Consider the following 25,366-nt stretch of genomic DNA (forward strand, 5'->3'; position numbering starts at 1 on the left):
TATTATCCAATAATTTATGTCATAGCTTTATAAAACTCTAGCTGACTGCATGTGCCTGCGATTTAGGAAGGATGTGAAGGCTGTGGAGAGGGTGCTGCCTGGGGTGGTGGTAGAGACGGATATATTAGGGATGTTTAAGAGACGTTTAGATGGGCACTCAGATGTGAGGGAAATGGAAGAACATGGACATAATGTAGACAGAAGGTATTAGTTTAATTGGCCATAAGTTTAATTGGTTTGGCACCACGTTGTGGGCCGAAGGGCCTGTGCTGTGCTGTTCTTTGCCAAGTCTGCATGAAGAACTGGATGGATAGGAAATGCCGATGGGACAGAGTGGCCTGTCGCTGTGTCTGAACTTTATCACCCGACTTGTCTTTGCAGCCCAAGAACATGGTGGGTAGTGACAGGATGTGCTGGGGAGAACTTGTTGGATAGCGAGGATACTGCCTAGGATGGAAGCATGGAAGGGTATGTGGAGGGGAAGGGTTAGATTGATCACAGGGTTAACAGGTCAGCACAACATTGTGGGCCAAAGAGCTAGTACTGTGCTGTAGTGTTCTATGTCAATGTAGTGGTTACCTGGAATTAAAAGTTGTAATATTTTGGTTGTTTTGAATATTCTCTTGAGTATAGTGATCCAAGTAGTGAATGTGGAATATTGCATATTGATGCAATGCAAGGAGAGGAGATGCAAGAGAAACTGCATGGAATGCACTACTGGGATGGTGGTAGACGCAGACACATTGGGGACATTTAAGATAGGATGAAAGTGAAATTGGAAGGCTATGGGGAAGGGAAGAATTAGACTGACTTTGGAGTAGGTTACACTGATACAACATTGCGTACTATTCCATGTTATGTTCTATTGGTCCTGTCTGCCTATGCTTTCCTTCCAATTAGTCATTAGATTGAAAAAGAACTGAATATAACCTTGATCTTTCCCCATTGTGTGTGTGTTAGCCCCACCCAGCCGGTTGGTGAAGGATGAGTTTGTCCATGAATGTGTGCAGCTGGATGGACCGCAGGTCATGTCTCACCCTGAGGAACACGGACTTCCACCAGTCAAGCATCCGCCGGGTGCACTGCCACCATCCGAAACCTACGCCCAGCCTCTCCCGCCACCAATACTTCCTTTACCAGAGCCGTCCAGATCAACTGTGCACAGCTATCCGAACATTCCCATATCGCCTCCTCGTGAGTACACCATCTTACTGAAAGATCCTCTGCGAATCATTCCCACGTCTTGCCTCCTTACTCCAGGGTCAAAGCCCTGCCTGAATGTTGTTGTCAAGCTTGTTTAATAGATTGAAGTGTGCCTCCTCTATCAGCTGTTTAGTCCAGCAGTGTGTTAAGTTACAAGAGCCACTTGGGTGTCTGCATGTAGCTTTTGCTACTAATTCCTCAGAATTCCCCCAGCAGGATCAGAATCTGGTTTATTATAACTGACAAGTCATAGAAACATAGAAAATAGGTGCAGGAGTAGTCCATTGGGCCCTTCGAGCCTGCACCGCCATTCAGTATGATCATGGCTGATCATCCAACTCAGAACCCTGTACCTGCTTTCTCTCCATACCCCCTGATCCCTTTAGCCACAAGGGCCATATCTAACTTCCTCTTAAATATAGCCAATGAACCGGCCTCAACTGTTTCCTGTGGCAGAGAATTCCACAGATTCACCACTCTCTGTGTGAAGAAGTTTTTTCTCATCTCGGTCTTAAAAGGCTTCCCCTTTATCCTTAAACTGTGACCCCTCGTTCTGGACTTCCCCAACATCGGAAACAATCTTCCTGCATCTAGCCTGTCCGATCCCTTTAGAATTTTATATGTTTCAGTAAGATCCCCCCTCAATCTTCTAAATTCCAGTGAGTATAAGACTTTCATCATATGAAAGTCCTGCCATCCCAGGAATCAATCTGGTGAACCTTCTTTGTACTCCCTCTATGGCAAGAATGTCTTTCCTCAGATTATGGGACCAAAACTGCACACAATACTCTAGGTGTGGTCTCACCAAGGCCTTGTACAACTGCAGTAGAACCTCCCTGCTCCTGTACTCAAATCCTTTTGCTATGAATGCCAACATACCATTTGCCTTTTTCACCGCCTGCTGTACCTGCATGCCCACCTTCAATGACTGGTGTACAGTGACACCCAGGTCTCGTTGCACCTCCCCTTTTCTTAATCGGCCACCATTCAGATAATAATCTGTTTTCCTGTTCTTGCAACCAAAGTGGATAACCTCGCATTTATCCACATTAAATTGCATCTGCCATGAATTTGCCCACTCACCTAACCTATCCAAGTCACCCTGCATCCTCTTAGCATCCTCCTCACAACTAACACCGCCGCCCAGCTTCGTGTCATCCGCAAACTTGGAGATGCTACATTTAATTCCCTCGTCTAAATCATTAATATATATTGTAAACAACTGGGGTCCCAGCACTGAGCCTTGCGGTACCTCACTAGTCATTGCCTGCCATTCTGAAAAGGTCCCATTTACTCCCACTCTTTGCTTCCTGTCTGCCAACCAATTCTCTTATCCACATCAATACCATACCCCCAATACCGTGTGCTTTAAGTTTGCACACTAATCTCCTGTGTGGGACCTTGTCAAAAGCCTTTTGAAAATCTAAATATACCACATCCACTGGCTCTCCCCTATCCACTCTACTAGTTACATCTTCAAAAAATTCTATAAGATTCGTGTGATTTTCCTTTCACAAATCCATGCTGACTTTGTCCGATGATTTCCCCTCTTTCCAAATGTGCTGTTATCACATCTTTGAAAACCCACTCTAGCATTTTCCCCACTACCGATGTCAGACTCACCGGTCTATAATTCCCTGGTTTTTCTCTCCCTCATTTTTTAAAAAGTGGGGTTACATTAGCCACCCTCCAATCCTCAGGAAATAATCTAGAATCTAAGGAGTTTTGAAAAATTATCACTAATGCATCCACTATTTCTTGGGCTACTTCCTTAAGCACTCTGGGATGCAGACCATTTGGCCCTGGGGATTTATCTGCCTTTAATCCCTTCAATTTACCGAACACCACTTCCCTACTAACATGTATTTCCCTCAGTTCCTCCATCTCACTAGACCCTCGGTCCCTTACTATTTCCGGAAGATTATTTATGCCCTCCTTAGTGAAGACAGAACCAAAGTAGTTATTCAATTGGTATGCCATGTCTTTGTTCCCTATGATCAAGTCACCTGTTTCTGACTGTAAAGGACCTACATTTGTCTTGACCAATCTTTTTCTTTTCACATATCTATAAAAGCTTTTACAGTCAGTTTTTATGTTCCCTGCCAGCTTTCTCTCATAATCTTATTTCCCTTTCCTAATTAAGCCCTTTGTCCTCCTCTGCTGGTCTCTGAATTTCTCCCAATCCTCAGGTGTGCCGCTTTTTTTGGCTAATTTATATGTTTCTTCTTTGGACTTGATACTATCCCTAATTTCCCTTGTCAGCCAGGGGTGCACTACCTTCCCTGGTTTATTCTTTTGCCAAACTGGGATGAACAATTGTTGTAGTTCATCCATGTGAACTTTAAATGCTTGCCATTGCATATCCACCATCAACCCTTTAAGTATCATTTGCCAGTCTATCTTAGCTAATTCACGTCTCATACCTTTAAAGTTACCCTTCTTTAAGTTCAGAACCTTTGTTTCTGAATTAACTATGTCACTCTCCATCTTAATGAAGAATTCCACCATATTATGGTCACTCTTACCCAAGGGGCCTCGCACGACAAGATTGCTAACTAACCCTTCCTCATTGCTCAATACCCAATCTAGAATGGCCTGCTCTCTAGTTGGTTCCTCGACATGTTGGTTCAGAAAACCATCCCGCATACATTCCAAGAAATCCTCTTCCTCAGCACCCTTACCAACTTGGTTCACCCAATCTATATGTAGATTGAAGTCACCCATTATAACTACTGTTCCTTTATTGCACGCATTTCTAATTTCCTGTTTAATGCCATCCCCAACTTCACAACTACTGTTAGGTAGCCTGTACACAACTCCCACCAGCGTTTTCTGCCCCTTAGTGTTATGCAGCTCTGCCCATATCGATTCCACATCCTCCAGGCTAATGTCCTTCTTTTCTATTGCGTTAATCTCCTCTCTAACCAGCAATGCTACCCCACCTCCTTTTCTTTCCTTTCTATCCCTCCTGAATATTGAATATCCCTGGATGTTGAGCTCCCATCCTCGGTCACCCTGGAGCCATGTCTCTGTGATCCCAACTATATCATATTCTTTAATAACTATCTGCACATTCAATTCATCTACCTTGTTACGAATGCTCCTCGCATTGACACACAAAGTCTTCAGGCTTGTTTTTACAGCACTCTTAGCCCTTATACAATTATGTTGAAAAGTGGCCCTTTTTGATTTTTGCCCTGGATTTGCCTGCCTGCCACTTTTACTTTTCACCTTACTACTTTTTGCTTCTACCCTCATTTTACACCCCTCTGTCTCTCTGCACTTGTTCCCATCCCCTTGCCACATTAGTTTAAATCCTATTGAACAGCAGTAGCAAATGCTCCCCCTAGGACATTGGTTCCAGTCCAGCCCAGGTGCAGACCGTCCTGTTTATACCAGTCCCACCTCCCCCCAGAACTGGTTCCAATACCCCAGAAATTTGAATCCCTCCCCCTTGCACCATTTTTCAAGCCACGTATTCATCTGAAATATCCTCCTATTTCTACTCTGACTAGCACGTGGCACTGGTAGTAATCCAGAGATTATTACCTTTGTGGTCCTACTTTTTAGTTTATCTCCTAACTCCCTAAATTCACCTTAGGTCCTCATCCTGTTTTTTACCTATATCGTTGGTACCTATGTGCACCACGACCACTGGCTGTTCACCCTCCCATTCCAGAATGTCCTGCAGCCGCTCAGAGACATCCTTGACCCTTTCACCAGGGAGGCAACATACCATCCTGGAGTCTCGATTGCAGCCGCAGAAACGCCTATCTACTCCCCTTACAATCGGATCCCCTATCACTATAGCTCTCCCACTCCTTTTCCTTCCCTCCTGTGCCGCAGAGCCACCCATGGTGCCATGAACTCGGCTGCTGCTGCCTTCCCCTGATGAGACATCTCCCCCAACAGTATCCAAAACAGTATAACTGTTTAGGAGGGAGATGACCTCAGGGGACTCCTGCACTACCTGCCTACTGCTACGCTGTCTAGTGGCCACCCCTTCCCTTTCTGCCTGTGTAGCCTTTACCTGCGGTGTGGCCAACTCACTGAACGTGCTATTCACGACTTTCTCAGCATCACAGATGCTCCAGTATGAATCCACTCGCAGCTCCAGATGCTCAATGCGGTCTGCCAGAAGCTGCAGCTGGACACACTTCCTGCACACATAGTCGTCAGGGACACTGGAAGTATCCCTGATTTCCCACATGCTGCAGGATGAACAAACCACGGGGCCGATCTCAGCTGCCATGACCTACCCAATACTTGCCTCAACTTTTGAAACTTTCTCCTTTGAAAGGAACTTACCCGGCCTTACCTCACTTGGAGTGAAGCTCATCAGCCTCTGCTCGCCGAAGCCTCTGGAGACAAAGCCTTCCTACTCTGTCGCCCGCTCCGTCTACTGTTCTCTTTAAATACTCTCGCTGCCTCACGGTCCGACTTACATGTGCTTGCGCAGTCATGCCCCGTTAAACTGCCAAAGAAAATGACATAAAAGTCATAAAATTTGTTCTTTTGCAGCAGCAGTATACTGCAATACATAAAAATTATTTCAAGCTGCAATAAGAATGTATAAAAAATAAATAAAACAGGTTTCCCCTGCAATCCAAAGGTAGAACGTTCCTATGAAAATGTTTGTAATCTGAAATGTCGTAAAGCGAAGAAGCAATTACCATTAATTTATATGGGAAAAATTTTTGAGCATTCCCAGACCCAAAAAAAAACCCTACCAAATCAAAGCAAATAACACGAAACCTAAAATAACACTAACATATAGTAAAAGCAGGAATGATATATAAAGTAGAAATATTGTAGGAACGGTGTAGTTTCACTTATCAAACTCAGGAAGGCAGCGAGCCAAAATCGATTTGAAGAAAAAAAATCAGCACGTACACGCATGTGCAAACAACTGCCCGCACAAGGCTTCACGGTCATTGTAGTCTTTCTTGAGGTAAACACACGTATAAAGCAGGCGTCTTTTTTTCATAAAAGCAAAAATCCTCTTTGGTTAGCGAAAACAGGTATTAATGCAAGTCTTTTGTAACAGCGAGTTGTCGTAAATCGAACGTTCGAAAAGCGGGAGCCACCTGTAGTGGAAATAGCAAAATAGTGAGGCAGGGTTCGTGGGGTGTTCAGAAATCTGATGCTGGAGAGGGGAAGCTGTTCCTAAAATATTGTGTGTGCGTCTTCAGGCTCCTGTACCTTCTAGCAATGAGAAGAGGGCATGTTCTGGGTGATGGGGTGGGGGGGGTGGGGTGTCCTTAATAATGGCCGTCACCTTCTTGAGGAATCATCTTTAAAGATGTCCTTGATGCTGGGGAGGCCAGTGCCCGTGACGGAGCTGGCTGACTCTGTAACCCTGTACAACTTTTTCCGATCCTGTGCATTGGTGCCTCCATACCAGACAGTGATGCAACTAGTCATGGTACAGCTGTAGAAATTTGCTAGAGTCTTTGGGAACATACCAGTTCTCAAATGCCTAATGAAATATAGTTGCTGTCTTTGTAATTGCATCAATGTGTTGGGTCCAAAATAAATCTTAAGAGACACTGAGGCACAGGATCTTGAAGTTGCTCACCTCTTCCACTGTTGTCCCCTGATATCCCCCCCCCCCCTCCGCCCCACTTCCTAAGGTCCACAATTAATTCCAACGTTATTGTGATACCTCTCAACCAGCTGATCTATCTCAGTCCTGTATGCCTCCTCTTCACTATCTGAAATTCAGCCAACAATAGTTGTGTGTGTGTGTGCTGGCTCCATAGTTGATTAGATTCTGTGGCCTTGCATCACTGAACTTAATAGAAGTGGTACAAATTATGCAATATGCAATAATTATGCAATCTTGTTATGCAATAATTCTATGAAGTTTCTTTCTCTAAGGAAGGTGTTGGTAGCATAGCAGTTGGTGTAACACCAATGATCTCTGATCTGGGTACAATTCCCACTGCTCTCACTAAGGAACCTGGATATTCTCCCTGTGACCACAAGAGTTTCCTCCGGATGCTCCGGTTTCCCCTCTCATTCTGAAGATGTACGGGCTAGGGTTAATAAATTGTGGGTATACTATGTTGGTGCTGGAAGTGTTGCTACTCTTACAGGTTCCCCAGCACAATCCTCACTGATTTGATTTCATGAAAACGCTACGTTTTATTGTATGTGTCAATGTACATGTAACAAATAAAACTTAAGATATCTTTGTCTTTATGTTCTACTATGGGTAGAGTTGGTGTCTGTGGCTAAGGTGTCTCTTACTTACCTACCTTTATCATTCTGTTACCATGGTGGAATGATTGAAATGGAAATGTTTAAATCATTTCAAGAGTTGTATTTATTTATTTAGAGATACAGCACTGAACAGGCTCTTCCAGCCCATTGATCTGTGCTGCCCAGCAACCCACCTATTTAACCCCTAGCCTAATCAGAGGACAATCCACAGTGAGCAATTTACCTACTAACCAGATTGTCTTTGTTCTGTGGGAGGAAACTGGAGCACCCGGAGGAAACCCACACTCGTTTGGTGGAGTGTACGTACGAACTCCTTATAGAGGACGACAGAATTGAACTCCGACAACCTGAACTCTAGCAGTGTCGTGCTCACTGCTTCCTTACTGTGGTGCCCCAGTTTCCCCTGTGGCGACTGTGGCTTCAGTTTTAACTGAAGAATTATTTTTCCACTCAGAAGGTAACTTCTAACCTGCTTTCTCTCAGCAGCCAACAGTTCGCTCCTCAACATGAACCACAGTGAAGGCTTGCTGCAGATTGCTCCACCACTACAACAGATTGCACCTCCCCCGACACCCCCCACGACGGCCGCCCCTCATCCGTCTCAGCAGAACGGATTCCCTCCACTGAAACAGCCGTACCACAGTAAGTCATAAACACAAATGATTCTGCAGGTGCTGCAAATCCATAATAACACACACTAAATGCTGGAGGATCTCTGCAGGTCAGGCAGCTTCCACGGAAATGAATAAACAGTGTACACTTCTGGCTGAGACCCTTCTTCAGGACCGGAAAGAAGGGAGAAGAATCCAAACTTAAAAGGTGGGGGAGGGGAAGGAGGATGGCTGGAAGGTGATAGGTGAAGCCAGGTGGGTGAGAGAGGTAAAGGGCTGGTGAAGAAGGAATCATAGGAGAGGAGAGTAGACCATCAGAGAAAGAGAAGAATGTGGGGCACTTGGGGGGGGGGGTATTAGGCAGGTGAGAAGAAGAGGTAAAAGGCCAGTGTGGGGAAATGAAGAGGGAAGGAAGAGAGGAAAGAAGTACTGGAAGGAGAAATTAGGTTGGAGGTTTCTTAGACAGAATATCGGGTGTTGCTTCTCCACTCTGAGAGGTGCCTCTTGGCAAAGGAGGAAGCCATGAGCTGACATGTTGGAATGGGAATGGGGTTAGGAATTTAAATGGTTGGCCACTGGGAAATTCCACTTTCAGCAGACAGAGCAGAGGTGATAGACAAAGTGGTCTCCCAATACACAGTGTGTTCCCCTTTTGTAATTGTGACTGTTTGAAGCACATTGTGCCTGACTGTTGCTCCAGATTTCAAACTGCAATATAAATGGGAATTTGCACCACTGGCAGCTTGTTGAATAAAATCACAATGTTGGAAGCACTCAGCAGCTCCGGCAGCATCTGTGGAGAGAGAAAGTGCTGCTATTTCAGTTCAGAGGGAGTGGTTTTAATTCCTCATGAAATGTGATACTGGATCATAAACTCTAGAGCCTGGGGAGGTGTAATTTTTATAGCTATGTACCATCCAACAGAGTCATGTCAGTGACAGCAGTCCTATTGGTTTTAAAGAATGTAATAGGACACTACTTAGAGAATTGACTATGAAATGGCATCATGCTGCTCGTATTCCATCCGCATTGCCTCCAGCCTAATGGCAGAAACATCGAGTTCTCTAATTCTTCAATTAAAATGACCAGAAATTACTTACAGATACCAAAGGGGCTAACTTCACTCAACTTCACTTGCCCCATTACTGAGGCATTCCCTCAACCCATGGACTCATTTTCAAGCACCCTTCATTTCATGTTCTGGATATTTATCGCTTATTTATTTATTATTATTATTTTATCTTTTGTGTTTGCACAGTTTATTGTCTTTTGCACTTTGGTCTGTCCTGTGAGGTGCAGTTTTTCGTTGATTCTATTGTTTTTGTGAATGCCCGCAAGGTAATTAATCTCAGGGTTGTATATGGTGACATGTATGTACTTTGCTTTAGACTTACATTTTCCTCCCCCTAGGCAGAGAGGTTGTTTCACATCCTTTAAACATAGGACATAGGAGTAGAATTAGGCCTTTCAGTCTTCTCTGCCATTCCGTCATGGCTGATCCTGAATCCCACTTACCTCATACACCTGCCTTCTTGCCATATCTTTTGATGCCCTGACCGATCAGGAAACAATCAACTTCCATCTTAAGTATACCCACAGACTTGGCCTCCACCGCAGTCTGTGGCAGAACATTCCCAAGATTCACTGATACCCCCACCACAGGAAGCCTCCTCTCCACATCCACCCTATCTAGCCCTTTCAACATTTGGGAGGTGTCAATGAGATCCCCCTCCCCCCCCCCCCCCAAATTCTTCTAAATTCCAGTGAGTACAGGCTCAAAGTTGCCAAACACTCCTTGTATGTTAATCCCTTCATTCCCCGAATCATCCTCGTGAACCTCCTCTGGTCTCTTGCCAATGACAACACCTCCTTTCTAAGATATGGGGCCCAAAACTGTTGACAGTACTCCAAGTGCGAGACTAATGTCTTACAAAGGCTCGGCATTATCTCCTTCCTTTTATATCCTATTCCCCTTGAAGTAAATGCCAACATTACATTTGCCTTCTTTACCACAGATTCAACCTGTGAATTAACCTTCTGTGTCTTGTACGAGGACTCCCAAGTCCTTCTCATTTAGATAATAGTCTGCACTACTGTACCTTTCTGCAAACTTTACCACAAAGCCATCAATTCCGTTATCTAAATCATTGACAGACAATGTGAAGAGGAGCGGTCCCAATACAGACCTCTGAGGAACACCACTAGTCTCCGGCAGCCAACCAGAAAAGGCCCCTTTTATTCCCACTCGCTGCCTCCTGCCTGTCAGCCATTCTGCTGTCCACGCCAGTGTCTTTCCTGTAACACTCATAGGATTTTGTCTTGTTAAGTAGCATAGTGTGGCACCTTATCAAACACCTTCTGAAAATCCAAGTAAATGACATCCACTGCCTCGCCTTTGACCACCCTGCTTGTTACTTCCTCAAAGAACTCTTAACAGATTTGTTAGACAAGATTTCCCTTTACAGAAACCGTGCTGAATTTGACTTACCGTAGATGTCGGATTATAAGCTGCTACTTTTTTCCCACATTTTGAACAGCTTTGAACTTTGCGGCCTTTAATACAGTGCGGCTAATGCATGATTTTTTTCATGCCGCCAAAAACATTTTGCCTCGTAACAGTAGACCAATAAAATTGATGAGTAGTTCACAGAGGTCCAATGAAATTGTACGATAAATCAAGCGCACTTTCACAATTAAATTATTGTAAATCAGTCATTTGTACTCACCCTCATCAACATGGAAAACACTCGAAGAAAAGCATTGTGCTGCCTTTATGGCAGTTATTTAGTTTATAATATTTTCGCTTAGTAATTCATTTTCTAGTTAAAGTTAGAAGTGTTTTAACTATATTTGTTTTCTGTACTACATCGCGGGATGCTATGACGTCACACCCGGTTTCGCCGCGTCTTGTGGGAAAAATGCCAGTTTGCGATAAACGGGAAGGAGGGGGGCGAGCGGCATTGGATCTGAGCGAACGCTGCTTTTAAGTTAAAGGCGATCAATAACTTTTCCTGGTAGGCTGCAGTATATATATTTTTTACCAGTCGTTCGGAGATATTGGAATGTTGTTCAGTAAAAAAGTATACGCAACGTATATTTAAAAGTAGCCGCGTTACAGGCACGGTTCGAAAAAAAGCATTTGCAATATGTATTTGTTTATGTTACCATATGGATTTAATTAAAAGTTAAAAAATCCTCACGTGTAATATCTTTCTGTGTAAATATCTCATATTACAACGTGGGACACCTGCGGCCGAAAATCCGGTGCGGCCTGTACAAGTAAAAAATTGATTTTCTTTCTAAAATTAGAGCCAGCGGCTTTTAATCAGGTGCGCTCTGTAGTCCGGAATCTACGGTATTTTATCATTAGTCGCCAAGTACCTTGGAACCTCATCCTTAATAATAAACTCAAACACTTCCTCAAGCACTGAGGTTAGGCTAACTGGCCTATAATTTTCTTTCTTTTGTCTCTCCCCCCCCCCCCCCCCCCCCTTAAAGAGTGGAGTGACATTTGCAATCTAATAGTCCTCCAGGACCATGCCAGAATCAAATGATTCTTGAAAGATCATGACCAATGCATCTGTTATCTCTTCAGCAACCTCTCTCAGGACTCTGGGATGTAGTCCATCTGGTCCAGTTGACTTATCCACCTTAAGTTTGCTTAGCACTTTTTCCTTTGTAATAGCAATGGCACTCTCTCCTGCTCCCTGACACTCATGGACCTTTGCAACACTGCTAATGTCTTCCACAGTGAAGAATGATGCAAAGAACATAATAAGTTCATCTGCCATTTCTTTGTCCCCCATTACTACCTCACCAGTGTCATTTTCAGTGGTCCTCTATCAACTCTCACCTCCCTTTTACTCTTTATATAATTGGAAAAAAAACCTTTTGGTATCCTGCTTTATCTTATTGGCTAGTCTGCCCTCATATTTAATCTTCTTCCTTCTTATAGCTTTTTTTTTAGTTGCCTTTTGTTGGACTTTAAAAGTTTCGCAATCATCCAACTTCCCACTCATTTTTGCTGCCTTATATCCCCTTTCCTCGGCTTGTATGCAGTCCTTAACTTCCCTTGTCAACCATGGTTGCCTACCCCTGCCGTCTGAGAGCTTCTTCCTCTGTGGGACATAACTATCCTGCGCCTTGTGAACTATTCCCAGAAACTTCAGCCCTGCTCTGCTCTGCCGTCATCCCTGCCAGTATCCTCCTCCAATCCACCTGGGCAAGCCCCTCTCTCATGCCTCGGTAATTCCCTTTATTCCATTGCAATACTGACACATGTGAGTTATGCTTCTCCCTCAGATTGCAGTATGAATTCAATCATGTTATGATCACTGTCTCCTAATGGTTCCTTTATGTTACGCTCCCTAATAAGATCTGGGGTATTAATAAACTCAATCTAAGATAGCCTTTCTCCGAGTAGACTTGAGCACAAGCTGCTCTGAAAAGCCATCTTGTAGGCATTCAATAAATACCCTCTCTTGCGATCCAACACCAACCTGATTTTCCCAATTCTCTTGCATCTTGAAGTCCCCAATTACAATTGTGTCATCGCCTTTATTACACACTTTTTCCAGCTCCCTCTGCAATCTCAACCCCACATCTTGGCTACTATTTGGAGGCCTACATATGATTCCCATCTTTTTTTTAAATCCTTGCAGTTTCTAAAGATGTAATTCCATCTGATATCAACAGAGCCACACCACTGCCTATGCCCCTGCCTGTTCTTTCAATACAAAGTACATCCTTTGAGTGAGGAGAAGTTATCTACCCTGGTTCAGGTTTTTCACCTACCACCTGCCAGCTCCTCACTTCATCCTCCCTCCCCCACCCACCCAACTTCCCCTCACCTGTCACCTGCCAGTGTCTCACTTCATCCCCCCTCTCCCCCACCCACCCACCTTCCCCTCACCTGGTCTCACCTGTCACCTGCCAGCTTGTACTGCTCCCTCTCCCCCACTTTCTTATTCTGGCTTCTTCCCCTTCCTCTCCAGTCCTGATGAGGAGTCTCAGCCTGAAACGTCGACTGTTTGTTCCCCTTCATAGATGCTACCTGACCTGCTGAGTTGTGGTGAATATTACCACAAATAGGTCAATAAGATATAATTCAAAATGCACAGGTCGCTGTCCCAGTGACAGAACCTCAGTGGTGACAGGGTGTTCATTCACCTCATGGTCATGAAGAAGAAGCTGTTGTAATGGGAGAGGTGGTGGCCTTCCAGTTGTAAGCAGAGGGAGTAACTTGCTGAAACTATGAGTGGTATTATCTTGTTAATTGGTTGATTATTGTCATATGTACAGTGAAGAACTGTTGCTTTGCATGCCATCCAGACAGATTATTCCAAACAATGTACATTGAGATAGTACAAAAGGGAAAAGCATTACTAACTAGTGTTACAATTGCAAGGAAGGTGCAGTGCAGGGAGACAAAGTTTTGGTAATGTAAACACAAAATGTTGGAGGAACTCAGCAGGTTAGGCAGCATCTATAGAAATGACTTTTCATGCTGAGACGCTTCACCATGTCTGCATGAGTCTTTCCAAGTATTGATATTGGTTTATTATTGTCACACGTGCCAAGATACAGTGAAAAGTTTATATACTGTTTAAGACCATAAGATGTAAGGGTAGAATGAGGCCACTTGGCCCATCGAGTCTGCTCCTCCATTTCATCATGGCTGATCCATTTTCCTCTCAGCCCCAGTCTCCCGCCATATACATACAGCATACGTCATTGAGATTAACAGGCTTGCAGTATAAACTCATTTACATAGAGTAAGTGAGTGAGGATGTAACAATAACAATGCATAATAAAGTGCAAAAGATGCCAAAAAAGTGCAGTGCAGGTAAACAATGTGCAAGATTATAATGAGATTGATAGTGAGGCGAAGAGTCCATCTTATCATCCATGCAAGAGCCTGATATCAATGGGGTTGGAGTGGCTCTCTCGCATGGTGGTACGAACTTTCAGGCTTTTGTGTCTTCTGCCCGATGAAAGAGGAGAAGAGAGAATGTCATGTGTGGTGGGCTTTGATTATGTTGGCTGCAGTGTCCATAGATGGAGGCTGGTTCCTGTGACATGCTGGTGAGGTAGATTAGGAGATTGAGATCATCTTCAAGAAGAGTCCATTTGAAAAACCTGGTGACATTTGGGATGGCCCATGAGCCAAGTGGTGTATGTTTTTAAACTTTTCTATCTTCTGTCTGATGGAAGGAGAAAAGAGAATGATCCTCGATTGTCAGCCGCTTTACGCAGCGGGAAGCGTAGATGTTGTCAGTGGAAGGGTGGCTAGCTTGTGTGATCGACCGAGCTGTGTCCACAACTCTGCAATTTCTTGCCATACAAAGCCTGAATAGGATACTTCTAAGGTGCATTTGTAAAAACTGGTGAGGGTTATCAGGGTCATGCTGAATTTTCTTAGCCTTTTGAGGAGGGTGTGCTACATTGAGCTCAGATATTATCTCAGGTTCTCTCTCCATGGATGCTGCTTGGTATACTGGATATATACAGCATGTATTACTCAGATTAACAGGTTTGCAATATAAACTCATTTACAAAATAAATTAAATGCAGTAGTTCTGATTGTTTATGTATAGTTACATTAGAGCTGACGGATTATTTTTCTTCCTTGTCCCACAGATACAACAGCCACGTGGACAGGCAGCAGCACGGCTGCCTACACCCCGAATATCGGGCCCCAGCAAAACGGACATGGGCAGCACCAGCCATCGCTTCATCACCCAAGCCATTACTGTAAGTCTCTGGGTGTGAGAGGCAAGATGAATAAATATACAGCTCTGTGTCATAGACCTAGACAAATCCAAACTCACAGTGCAGGCACCCAATTCTTAGTCAAGACAGTTGTTGCAGCAAATCATATTTATACGAGAGAGCAACACACACAATATGCTGGAGAAACTCAGCAGGTCAGGAAGCGTCTGTGGAGGGGAAAAACAATTACCGTTTCGGGCCAAGTCTCTTTATCAGAACTGGAAAGGAAGGAGGAGAAGGAAGTGCAAGGAGTTTTAATTGATTAGAGAGCTTAAGGTAAAGGAACCCCGAGGAGCCAGTGATCATATTATTCATCCTGCAATTTAAGAAGGAAAAGCTGAAGTCAGATATATCAGTATTACAATGGAGCCAAGAGTCTGGCCATTAATACTATATTCTGCCATCATATCTGACCTGCCAAAATGAACCACCTCACACTTATCTGGGTTGAACTCCATCTGCCACATCGCAGCCCAGTTTTGCATCCTATCAATGTCCCACTGTAACCTCTGACAGCCCTCCACGCTGTCCACTACACCCTCAACCTTTGTGTCATCAGCAAATTTACTAACCCATCCCTCCACTTATTCATCCAGGTCATTTATAAAAATCACAAAGAGTAAGGGTCCCAGAACAGATCCCTGAGGCACACCACTGGTGACCGACCTCCATGCAGAATATGACCCGTCTACAACCACTCTTTGCCTTCTGTGGTCAAGCCAGTTCTGGATCCACAAAGTTATGTCCCCTTGGTTCCCATGCCTCCTTCCTTTCTCAATAAGCCTTGCATGGGGTACTTTATCAAATGCCTTGCTAAAATCCATATACACTACATTTACGGCTCTACCTTCATCAATGTGTTTAGTCACATCCTCAAAAAATTCAATCAGGCTCGTAAGGCACGACCTGCCCTTGATAAAGCCATGCTGACCATTCCTGATCATATTATGCCTCTCCAAATGTTCATAAATCCTGCCTCTCAGGTTCTTCTCCATCAACTTACCAACCACTGAAGTAAGACTCACTGGTCTATAATTTCCTGGGCTATCTCAACTCCCTTTCTTGAATAAGGGAACAGCATCCGCAACCCTCCAATCTTCCGAAACCTCTCCCATCCTCATTGATGATGTAAAGATCATCGCCAGAGGCTCAGCAATCTCCTCCCTCACCTCCCACAGTAGCCTGGGGTACATCCCATCCGGTCCCGGTGACTTATCCAACTTGATGCTTTCCAAAATCTCCAGCACATCTTCTTCCTTAATATCTACGTGCTCAAGCTTTTCAGTCCGCGGTAAGTCATCCCTACAATCGCCAAGATCCTTTTCCATAGTGAATACTGAAGCAAAGTACTTATGAAGTACCTCTGCATCTCCTCTGGTTCCATACACACTTTCCCATTGTCACACTTGATTGGTCCTATTCTCTTACATCTTATCTTCTTTCTCTTCACATACATGTAGAATGCCTTGGGGTTTTCCTTAATCCTGTCCGCCAAGGCCTTCTCATGGCCCCTTCTGGCTCTCCTAATTTCATTCTTAAGCTCCTTGCTGCTAGCCTTATAATCTTCTAGATCTCTATCATTACCTAGTTTTTTGAACCTTTCATAAGCTCTTCTTCTTGACTAGATTTACAACAGCCTTTGTGTTGGTTCCTGTAGCCTACCATCCTTTCCGTCTCATTGGAACATACCTATGCAGAACTCCACGCAGACATCCCCTGAACATGTGCCACATTTCTTCTGTATGTTTCCCTGAGATTTATGCTTCCAAGTCCTGCCTGATAGCCTCATATTTCCCCTTACTCCAATTAAACTTTTACCTTAACTTGTCTGTTCCTATCCCTCTTCAATGCTATGGTAAAGGAGATAGAATTGTGATCACTATCTCCAAAATGCTCTCCCTTTGAGAGATCTGACACCTGACCAGGTTCATTTCCCAATACCAAATCAAGTACAGCCTCTCCTCTTGTAAGCTTATCTACATATTGTGTTAAGAAACCTTCTTGAACACACCTAACAAACTCCACCTCATCTAAACCCCTCACTCTAGGGAGATGCCAATCTATATTTGGAAAATTAAAATCTCCCACCACAACAACCTTGTTATTATTACATCTTTCCAGAATCTGTCTCCCTATCTGCTCCTCGATGTCCCTGTTACTACTGGGTAGTCTATTAAAAAAACACCTAGTAGAGTTATTGATCCCTTTCTGTTCCTAATTTCCACCGACAGACACTCCATAGACAACCCCTGCATTACTTCCTCCTTTTCTGCAGCCGTGACACTATCCATGATCAGCAGTGCCACACCCCCACCTCTTTTGCCTCCTTCCCTGTCCTTTCTGAAACATCTAAAGCCTGGCACTTGAAGTAACCATTCCTGCCCCTGCACCATCCAAGTCTCTGTAATGGCCACAACATCGTAGCTCCAAATGCTGATCCACGCTCTAAGTTCATCTGCTTTGTTCCTAATACTCCTCGCATTAAAATAGACACATCTCAAACTATTGGTCTGAGCGCATTCCTTCTCTATCACCTGCCTATTCTCCCTTTAGTACTGTCTCCAAGCTTTCTCTATTTGTGAGCCAACCTCCCTTTCCTCTGTCACTTCAGTTCAGTTCCCACCCTCCAGCAATTCTAGTTCAAACTCTCCCCAGTAGCCTTAGCAAACCTCCCACCAGGATATTGGACCCCTGGGATTCAAGTGCAACCCATCCTTTTTGTACAGGTTACATCTGTCCCAGAAGAGGTACCAATGATCCAGAAATCTGAATCCCTGCCCCTGCTCTAATCCCTCAGCCAGGCATTTATCCTCCACCTCACTCTATTCCTGTACTCACTGTCACGTGGCACAGGCAGTAATCCCAGGATGACTACCTTTGTGGTCCTGCTTCTCAGCTTCCATCCTAACTCCCTGGAGTCTGTTTTCAGGACCTCCTCCCTTTTCCTACCTATGTCGTTGGTACCAATGTGTACCATGACCTCTGGCTGTTCTCCTTCCCACTTCAAGATATCATGGACGCGATCAGAAACTCCCTGGACCCTGTACCTGGGAGGAAAACTACCATCAGTGTTTTTTTCCTGCCCTTTCTGAAACATCTAAACATCTGCGTCCACAGAATCGCCTATCTGACCCCCTAACTATAGGGTCCCTTATCACTACTGCCTTTCTCTTCCTTTCCCTACCCTTCTGAGCCACAGGGCCGGACTCTGTGCCAGAGGTTCAACCACTGTTGCTTCCCCCAGGTAGGCTGTCTCCCCCAACAGTACTCAATAGGAGTACTTATTGTTAAAGGGGACAGCCACTGGGGTACTCGCTGGCACCTGCCTCTTGCCCTTCCCTCTCATGACTATTACCCACTTATCTGTCTCCCCAGACCCCGGTGTGACCACCTGCCTATAAATCCTCTCTATCACCTCCTCACTCTCCCTGACCAGACAAAGGTCACTGAGCTGCATCTCCAGCTCCCTAACATGGTCCCTAAGGAGCTGCAGCTCGTCGCATGTGGCTCAGATGTGGCCGTCCGGGAGGCTGGGAAGCTCCCGGACTTCCCACATCTGACACCAAGCACAGAAAACTGGCTTCACACACATACTTTCTGTCTGTATTCTACACAGATAACCTACCTCGCCTTGACCCTTTATCGCCAAAGCCTTCCTATTCTGTCTACCTCTGCCATGATGCCTGCTGTATAAATCTGTCTTCTTTTTAAACTCTTCCCGCTGTTCTCACTGGCTGACCTCCACACACTTGCGCAGTCGTGCCCCGTTCAGACCGCTGAAGAAGTATTGGCTGGAATTTCTGGGAGTAATTTGGCAGGTTCAGGATATATACATCCCGAAGAGGAAGAAACATTTTAAAAGCAGAATGATACAACTGTGGCTAACAATAGAAGTCAAAATCAACATAAGAGCCAAAGAGAAGGCCTATAATAGAGCAAAAATTAATGGACAGTTAGAGGATTGGGAAGCTTTAGAAACCAACAGAAGATTACTAATAAAGTCATAAAGATAGAATACAAACGTGAGCTAGCCAATCTATGAAAGAGGATACCAAAAGTTTCTTCAGATATGTAAAGTGTAAAAGAGAGATGAGAGTGAATATGGGACCACTAGAAAACGATGTTGGAGAGATAGTAATGGGGAACAAGGTAATGGCAGACAAACTGAATAAGTATCTTGCATCAGATCAGTCTTCACTGTGGAAGACACTAGCAGTGTGCTGGAGGTTCAAGAGAGTCGGGGACAGAAGTGTGAAATTGCCATTACCAGGGAAAAGGTGCTTGAGAAACTGAAAGGTCTGAAGGTAGATAAGTCACCTGGAGGGTTCTGAAAGAGGTGGTTGAAGAGATTGTGGGGACATTATTTAATGAACTTTCAAGAATCAGTTAATTCTGGCATGGTCCCAGAGGAATGGAAAATTGCAAATCTCACTCCACTTTTCAAGAAGAAAGGAAACTATAGGCCAGTTAGTCTGACCTATCTTGGAATCGATTGTTAAGGACGTGGTTTCGGGGTACTTAGAGGCACATGATAAAATGGTTTCGTCAAGGGAAAACCTTGCCTGACGAATCTGTTGGAATTCTTTGAAGAATAACAACCAGGATAGACAAAGGATAATCAGTTGTTGATGTTGTGTACTTAGATTTTCAGAAGGCCTTTGACAAGGTGCCACACACGAGGCTGCTTAACAAGTTAAGAGCAAATGGTATTACAAGAAAGATTCTAGCATGAATAAAGCAGGGGCTGATTGACAGGAGGCTGAGTGTGGGAATAAAGGAAGCCTTTTCTGCGCAACTTCTGCCACCCTCAACAGGACCCCACCACTAAGGACATCTTTCCATCTCTACCCCTCTCTGCTTTTCGCAGGGATCGTTCCCTCCGCAACTCCCTGGTCCACACGTCCCTCCCCACAGAACTCCCACCTGGTACTTATCCCTGCAAGCGTAAGTGCTACACCTGTCCCTATACCTCCTCTCTTACCACCATTCAGGGCCCCAGACAGTCCTTCCAGATGAGGTAACACTCCACTTGTGAGACTGTTGGGGTCATCTATTGCATCCGGTGCTCCCGGTGCGGCCTCCTCTACATCGGCGAGACCCGACGCAGATTGGGGGACTGCTTCATCGAGCACCTCCGCTCCGTCCGTTACAACAGACAGGATCTCCCGGTTGCCACCCACTTCAACTCTGCTCCACATTCCCATTCGGATATGTCCGTACATGGCCTCCTCTACTGCTATGATGAGGCCAAACTGAGGTTGGAGGAGCAACACCTCATATACCGTCTGGTTAGTCTCCAGCCCCTTGGTATGAACATCGAATTCTCCAACTTCCAGTAATTCCCTCCCTCTCCCTTCCCCCCATCCTACTTTCACTCTGCCTCCTCTTCCAGTTGCCTATCACCTCTCTCATGAATCTGCCTTCTTCTACTACCCATAATGCTTTCCCCTTAGATTCCTTCTTCACCTCTCCAGCCTATCCCCTCCCTGCTTCCCCGCCCCCACCCCTTGATCTTTCCTCTGATTGGTTTTCCACCCTCCCCCCACCTTCTTTATAGGGCCCCTGCCCCCTCCTCCTTCAGTCCTGAGGAAGGGTCTCGGCCCGAAACGTTGACTGCTCATTTCAATGGATGCTGCCCGACCTGCTGAGTTCATCCAGCTTGTTTGTACGTGGGGATTGGACCACTGCATCAGTGGTGTACTTTGTGAAGCCTTTTCTGGGTGGCTGCCAGTGGTGTTCCATAGGGGGCAGTGTTGGGACTGGTTCTTTTTATGTTATGTCAATGATTTGGATGACAGAATTTTGTGGCCAAGTTTGCGGATGATACAAAGATCGTTGGAGAGACAGGTAGTTTTGAGGAAGTAGAGAGGCTACAGAAGGACAGGACAGATTAGGAGAATGGGCAAAGAAATGGCAGATGGAATAGTGTTGGGAAGTGTATGGTCATGTACTTTGGTAGAAGAAATGAAAGGGTAGACTATTTTCTAAATGGAGAGAAAATTTAAAAATCTGCGGTGCAAAAGTACTTGGGAGTCCTTGTGCAGGATTCCTTAAAAGTTGAGTTGCAGGTTGAGTCTGTGGTGAGGAAGGAATAAAATGTAAAAGAAAGGATGAAACTTTATAAAGCACTGGTGAGGCCTCACTTGGAGTATTGAGAGCAGTTTTGAGTTCCTTATGTAAGAAATGATGTGCTGACACTGGAGAGGGTTCAAAGGAGGTTTACAAAAATGATTCCGGATTGAATGGCTTGTCATGTGAAGAGTGTGTGATGGTTCTGGGCCTGAATTCCTGGAATTCAGAAGAATGAGGGGTAACCTCATTAACACCTATCAAATGTTGAAAGGCCTCAGTAGAGTGGATGTGGAGGGGATGTTTCCTATGGTGGGGGAGTCTAAGACCAGAGGGCACAGCCTCAGAATACAAGGACATCCCTTTAGAACAGAGATGAAAAGAAGTGTCTTTTGCCAGAGAGTGGTGAATCTGTGGAGGCCAAGTCATCGGATATATTTAAGGCAGAGTTTGATAGATTCTTGATTAGTCAGGGCATGATGGGATACTGGGGGATGCAGGAGATTGGGGCTGAGGGGGAAAAGGACCAGCCATGATGACTCGATGGGCCAAATGGCCCAATTCTGCTCCTATATCTTCTTGTCTTTGGAAGCCAGAATAAGAAGGTGGGGGGGGGGGGGGGGGAGTTCAAGCTGGCAGGTGAGCGAGGAGGAGGAGGATGAAGTAAGAACCTGGAAGACAGGCCGAAGAAGTAAAGGGCTGAAGAAGGACCTAATAGGAGAGGATAGTGGACCATGGTAGAGAGGGAAAGAGGAGGGGAGGTGAGGAGAAGAGAAGGGGAAGGAGGGTGAACAGTAAAGGGGGGAGGCGGTGAAATTACCAGAAGCTGGAGAAATCGATGTTCATGCCATCAGGTTGGAGGCTACCCAGACAGAATATGAGGTGTTGCTCCTCCAGTACAAGAGGCCATGAATTTGGCCTCATTATAGCAGTAGGGGAGGCTATGGACAGATACACCCTATCCTCGTTATATGTGGGGGATATGTTCCTCATAGTCGACGCATAATATGGAAAACGCAAAATGTGAATTATTATTTAAATGGAGAAAATAGGGATGCGTTCTGGAGGACTAGCTAAATATGTTTTATCTGTAACTTATTCACATTTTCATACCAATACGACACTAAAACAGTACCACAAGGCAACATTTGTATTGTATTTCATCGATTTAAGGTAATATTCAACGTAATAAATCATAGAAAGTTAACGTAATCTTTTCATCCTTACTTGTGTAAGTGTGTTTCGGCATACGCTTCCAAAAAAGCCCGGTCTTGTCTGCATTAAACGCCTGCTTTGGTCTGATGCCTATCGTATCCCGCAGCTGCACAGGGTAGCGTTCAGCAGCCTCGTGGTCAGCACTAGCTTGCTCACCATGTGTGGTGAACTACATATACCTGTCTGGACTGCTCCTGTGGCTCCTCCCACAGACCCCTGTATAAAGGCGACTGAGGCCTGTTGCCCGGCCTCATTCCCCAGGATGTAGTGTTGTTCATTCTTCCAGTCAATAAAAGCCGATACCTCGCTTCCTACGTCTCAGAGTGAGTTATTGATGGTGCATCACCATGCACAGTTAAGTTGTGAAGCCTGTGACGATTAGCAAACTTAGAAAACCATCCCTTACTTGCATTAAAGCTAACAATATCACTTGACACTTCCTCACTAGCCTCTGAACAAAGGCGACCATAAATTTTCAAAGCTTTCACACGAAGATGATCGGAACTGAGTGTTGTTTTTTTCTTTGCTTCATGCTCAATGTAGAAACTCAACATTTTCTCCATTTTTGTCATAATCGGGTCACAGACTTTGGCAACAATCTTTGAAGACACTTGTGATGAATCAATCACTGCACTTTTTATTTTGGGAGGGTAGAGGCGGGGGATTCACCCAGGCCAAAATAGCGTCCCAAAGCTGTGTTACCTTCACCTGATGCCGCCTTGTTTATAATTTCCAACTTTCTTTTTCAAGTGTTAAACTACTCTATTGTTTGGCTGATGGCCCAGGACTTGACGCTCAGGAGGCATAGTTAAATATTTCAAGCACAAAATCAGTGCACTGTAGGTAACAACAACAAAAGTTTAAGAGTGCAGGATCGCACATCCGCACACTGCCAAAAGCAATGCAAGACTGGCAGGAGTGAGGCTGTGAGGCGTGCGCACGGGACGTGTGTTGGTGGGAAAGCGGTGCTTCTCATCCCAACAGCCTTGTATAACTGAGAGTTTTGGACGCATATAAGGAGAAATTGGTAGAAATAGGCTCAACACATAACCGTGAATTCGCATAGTCTGAAGACGCACATAACGAGGATAGGGCGTATGGCAGGATGAGAATGGGAAGTTGAATTGAAATGGTGATCCTGCCTTTTGTGGTGGGCAAGGCAAAGGTGCTAAGCAAAGTGAGGCAGCACTTTCAGTACTGTGTGCAGTTTTGGTCTGTCACCCTATAGGAACAGTGTGGCTAAAATGGAAGGAGTGTAGAAAAGATTGATGAAGATGTTGCCAGGACTAGAGGGCCTGAGTTACAGGGAGAGGTCACCCATGCTAGATCTTCGTTCCTTGGAGCAGAGAATGAGGGGCAGGGTCCTGTCCATTGGAGGCTCCATAACAAGCTCTGTATACATCTACAGAATTCACGACTGTGGGGCGCCACAGTAGTGTTGCAGTTTGTGTAATGCACAAGCAATCCAAGCTCGATTCCACTGCTGTCTGTGAGGAGTTATGTTCTTCCTGTGACCGCCTGGGCTTCCCCGGGTGCTCCAGTTCACTCTCACGCTTCAAAGGTGTCGAGTGACGGGTTAATTGGGTGGCACAGGCTCATTAACCAGAAAGGCCTGTTACCATGCTGCATCTCTAAAGAAAAATAAATTCAGAAGAGTCTTTCATTGTACAGTCGGCCCTACGTATCCGCGAGGGATTGGTTCCGGGACCCCTCGCCGATACCAAAAAACACGGATGCTCAAGTCCCTTATTTAACCTGTCTCAGTTTGGTAGTCTCTAGGACCCAGCGGAACCCCAAACCTTAATTAACCTGTTTCAGTGCGGTGGACATTACGACCCGGTGGAGCTCTGAATCCGCAGTGTTTCTGTTCGCGAAAGTGATCACGATTGAAAATAAAGTGGAAGTAATAAAGTGATCGGAAAGAGGTGAAATGCCATCGGTCATTGGAAAAGCGTTAGGCTGCAGTCGGTCAACGATCAGAACAATTTTAAAGGATAAAGTGAGAATAATGGAGCATGTGAAAGGCCCTGCCCCGATGAAAGCTACAATTATTGCTAAGCAACGCAGTGGTTTAATTATTGAAATACTTAAGTTTCTTAAGTGTTTTATATGCATAGAAAAGTAAAATATATGCTATATACTAAGACAAACGTTTGACTGATGCTAAATAATACCAGATGTACCTGTTACGACTCACTTAGTAAGAGAACTTCCGGTTTTGTTGATCCTGATTCACGATAACCCACGCACATCCTCCCGTATACTTTAAATCATCTCTAGATTACTTATAATACCTAATGCTATGTAAAATAGTTGTTATATTGTATTGTTTAGGGAATAATGACAAGAAAAATGTCTGTACATGCTGAAACGAGTGCTGGAGAGAGAACTTCCGGGTTTTCTCGATTCACACTTGGTTGAATTCGCATATGTGGTACTCGCGGATAAGGAGGGTGGACTGTATACCAAATCTCCTCGAACTCCTAACAAAGTGGAGCTGCTGCCATGCCTTCTTGGTTCGGGTCAAAGAGCCCATATCTGTGCTGCATTGCCTTGTGACTGTTAGACACTTAAACCCCCTACATGTCAGCTGTGTGATACTTAATTATACACTACGTGGCCATTTTATTAGGTACATCTAATGCAAATATCTAATCAGCCCGTCGTGGCAGCAGCCCAGTGCCTAACAGCATGCAGACATGGTTGTTGTTCAGACCAAACATCAGGATGAGGAAGAAACGTGATCTCAGTGACTTTGACCGTGGAATGATTGTTGGAGCCAGACAGTTTATGAGTATCTCATAAAGTGATCTCTTGGGATTTTCATGCACAACAGCCTCTCTAGAGTTTACAGAGAATGGTGTGAGAAACAACAAAAGCATTCAACGAGCAGCAGCTCTGTGGGCGAAAATGCTTTGTTAATGAGAGAAATCAGAGGAGAATGGCTAGACAGCTTCAAGGTGGTGGAATGTGACAGTAACTCAAATAACCACGCTTTACAACAGTGGTGTGTTGAAAAGCATCTCTGAACACACAACATGTCGAATATTGAAGTGGACGGGCTACAGCAGCAGCAGACCATACTGGGTTTCACTCCTGTAGCTAATAAAATGGCTACTGATTGTATAAACACAACCTTATGATAAAAATCAAACTTATATCTATAGTTTATTCTACATGCAATTCTCCTACACTGTTAGTATCAGAAACTTTGTTCTTGTTACATATAATTGCTGTTCTGTAATGTCTAATTCAGTCCAATCTTTAGTCAC

The 25,366-nt window shown here is 44.7% G+C and overlaps 1 protein-coding gene across 3 annotated transcripts in view; it reads left to right on the forward strand.

Annotated features, from left to right (window-relative positions):
- The window catches only part of smad10a (SMAD family member 10a), a 126,225-nt gene that overhangs the window by 83,085 nt on the left and 17,774 nt on the right, over nt 1-25,366 (forward strand). For 2 of the 3 annotated variants that reach the window (XM_073061139.1, XM_073061140.1), the window contains exons 5-7: nt 961-1,194; nt 7,912-8,070; nt 14,679-14,792. In XM_073061139.1, coding sequence (XP_072917240.1) covers nt 961-1,194; nt 7,912-8,070; nt 14,679-14,792 — 507 coding nt within the window. The remainder of the gene's footprint in view (nt 1-960; nt 1,195-7,911; nt 8,071-14,678; nt 14,793-25,366) is intronic. The other variant, XM_073061141.1, reaches the window with a different exon arrangement.

The sequence above is a fragment of the Hemitrygon akajei genome, chromosome 11 (assembly GCF_048418815.1).
Source record: "Hemitrygon akajei chromosome 11, sHemAka1.3, whole genome shotgun sequence".
Lineage (NCBI taxonomy): Eukaryota > Metazoa > Chordata > Chondrichthyes > Myliobatiformes > Dasyatidae > Hemitrygon > Hemitrygon akajei.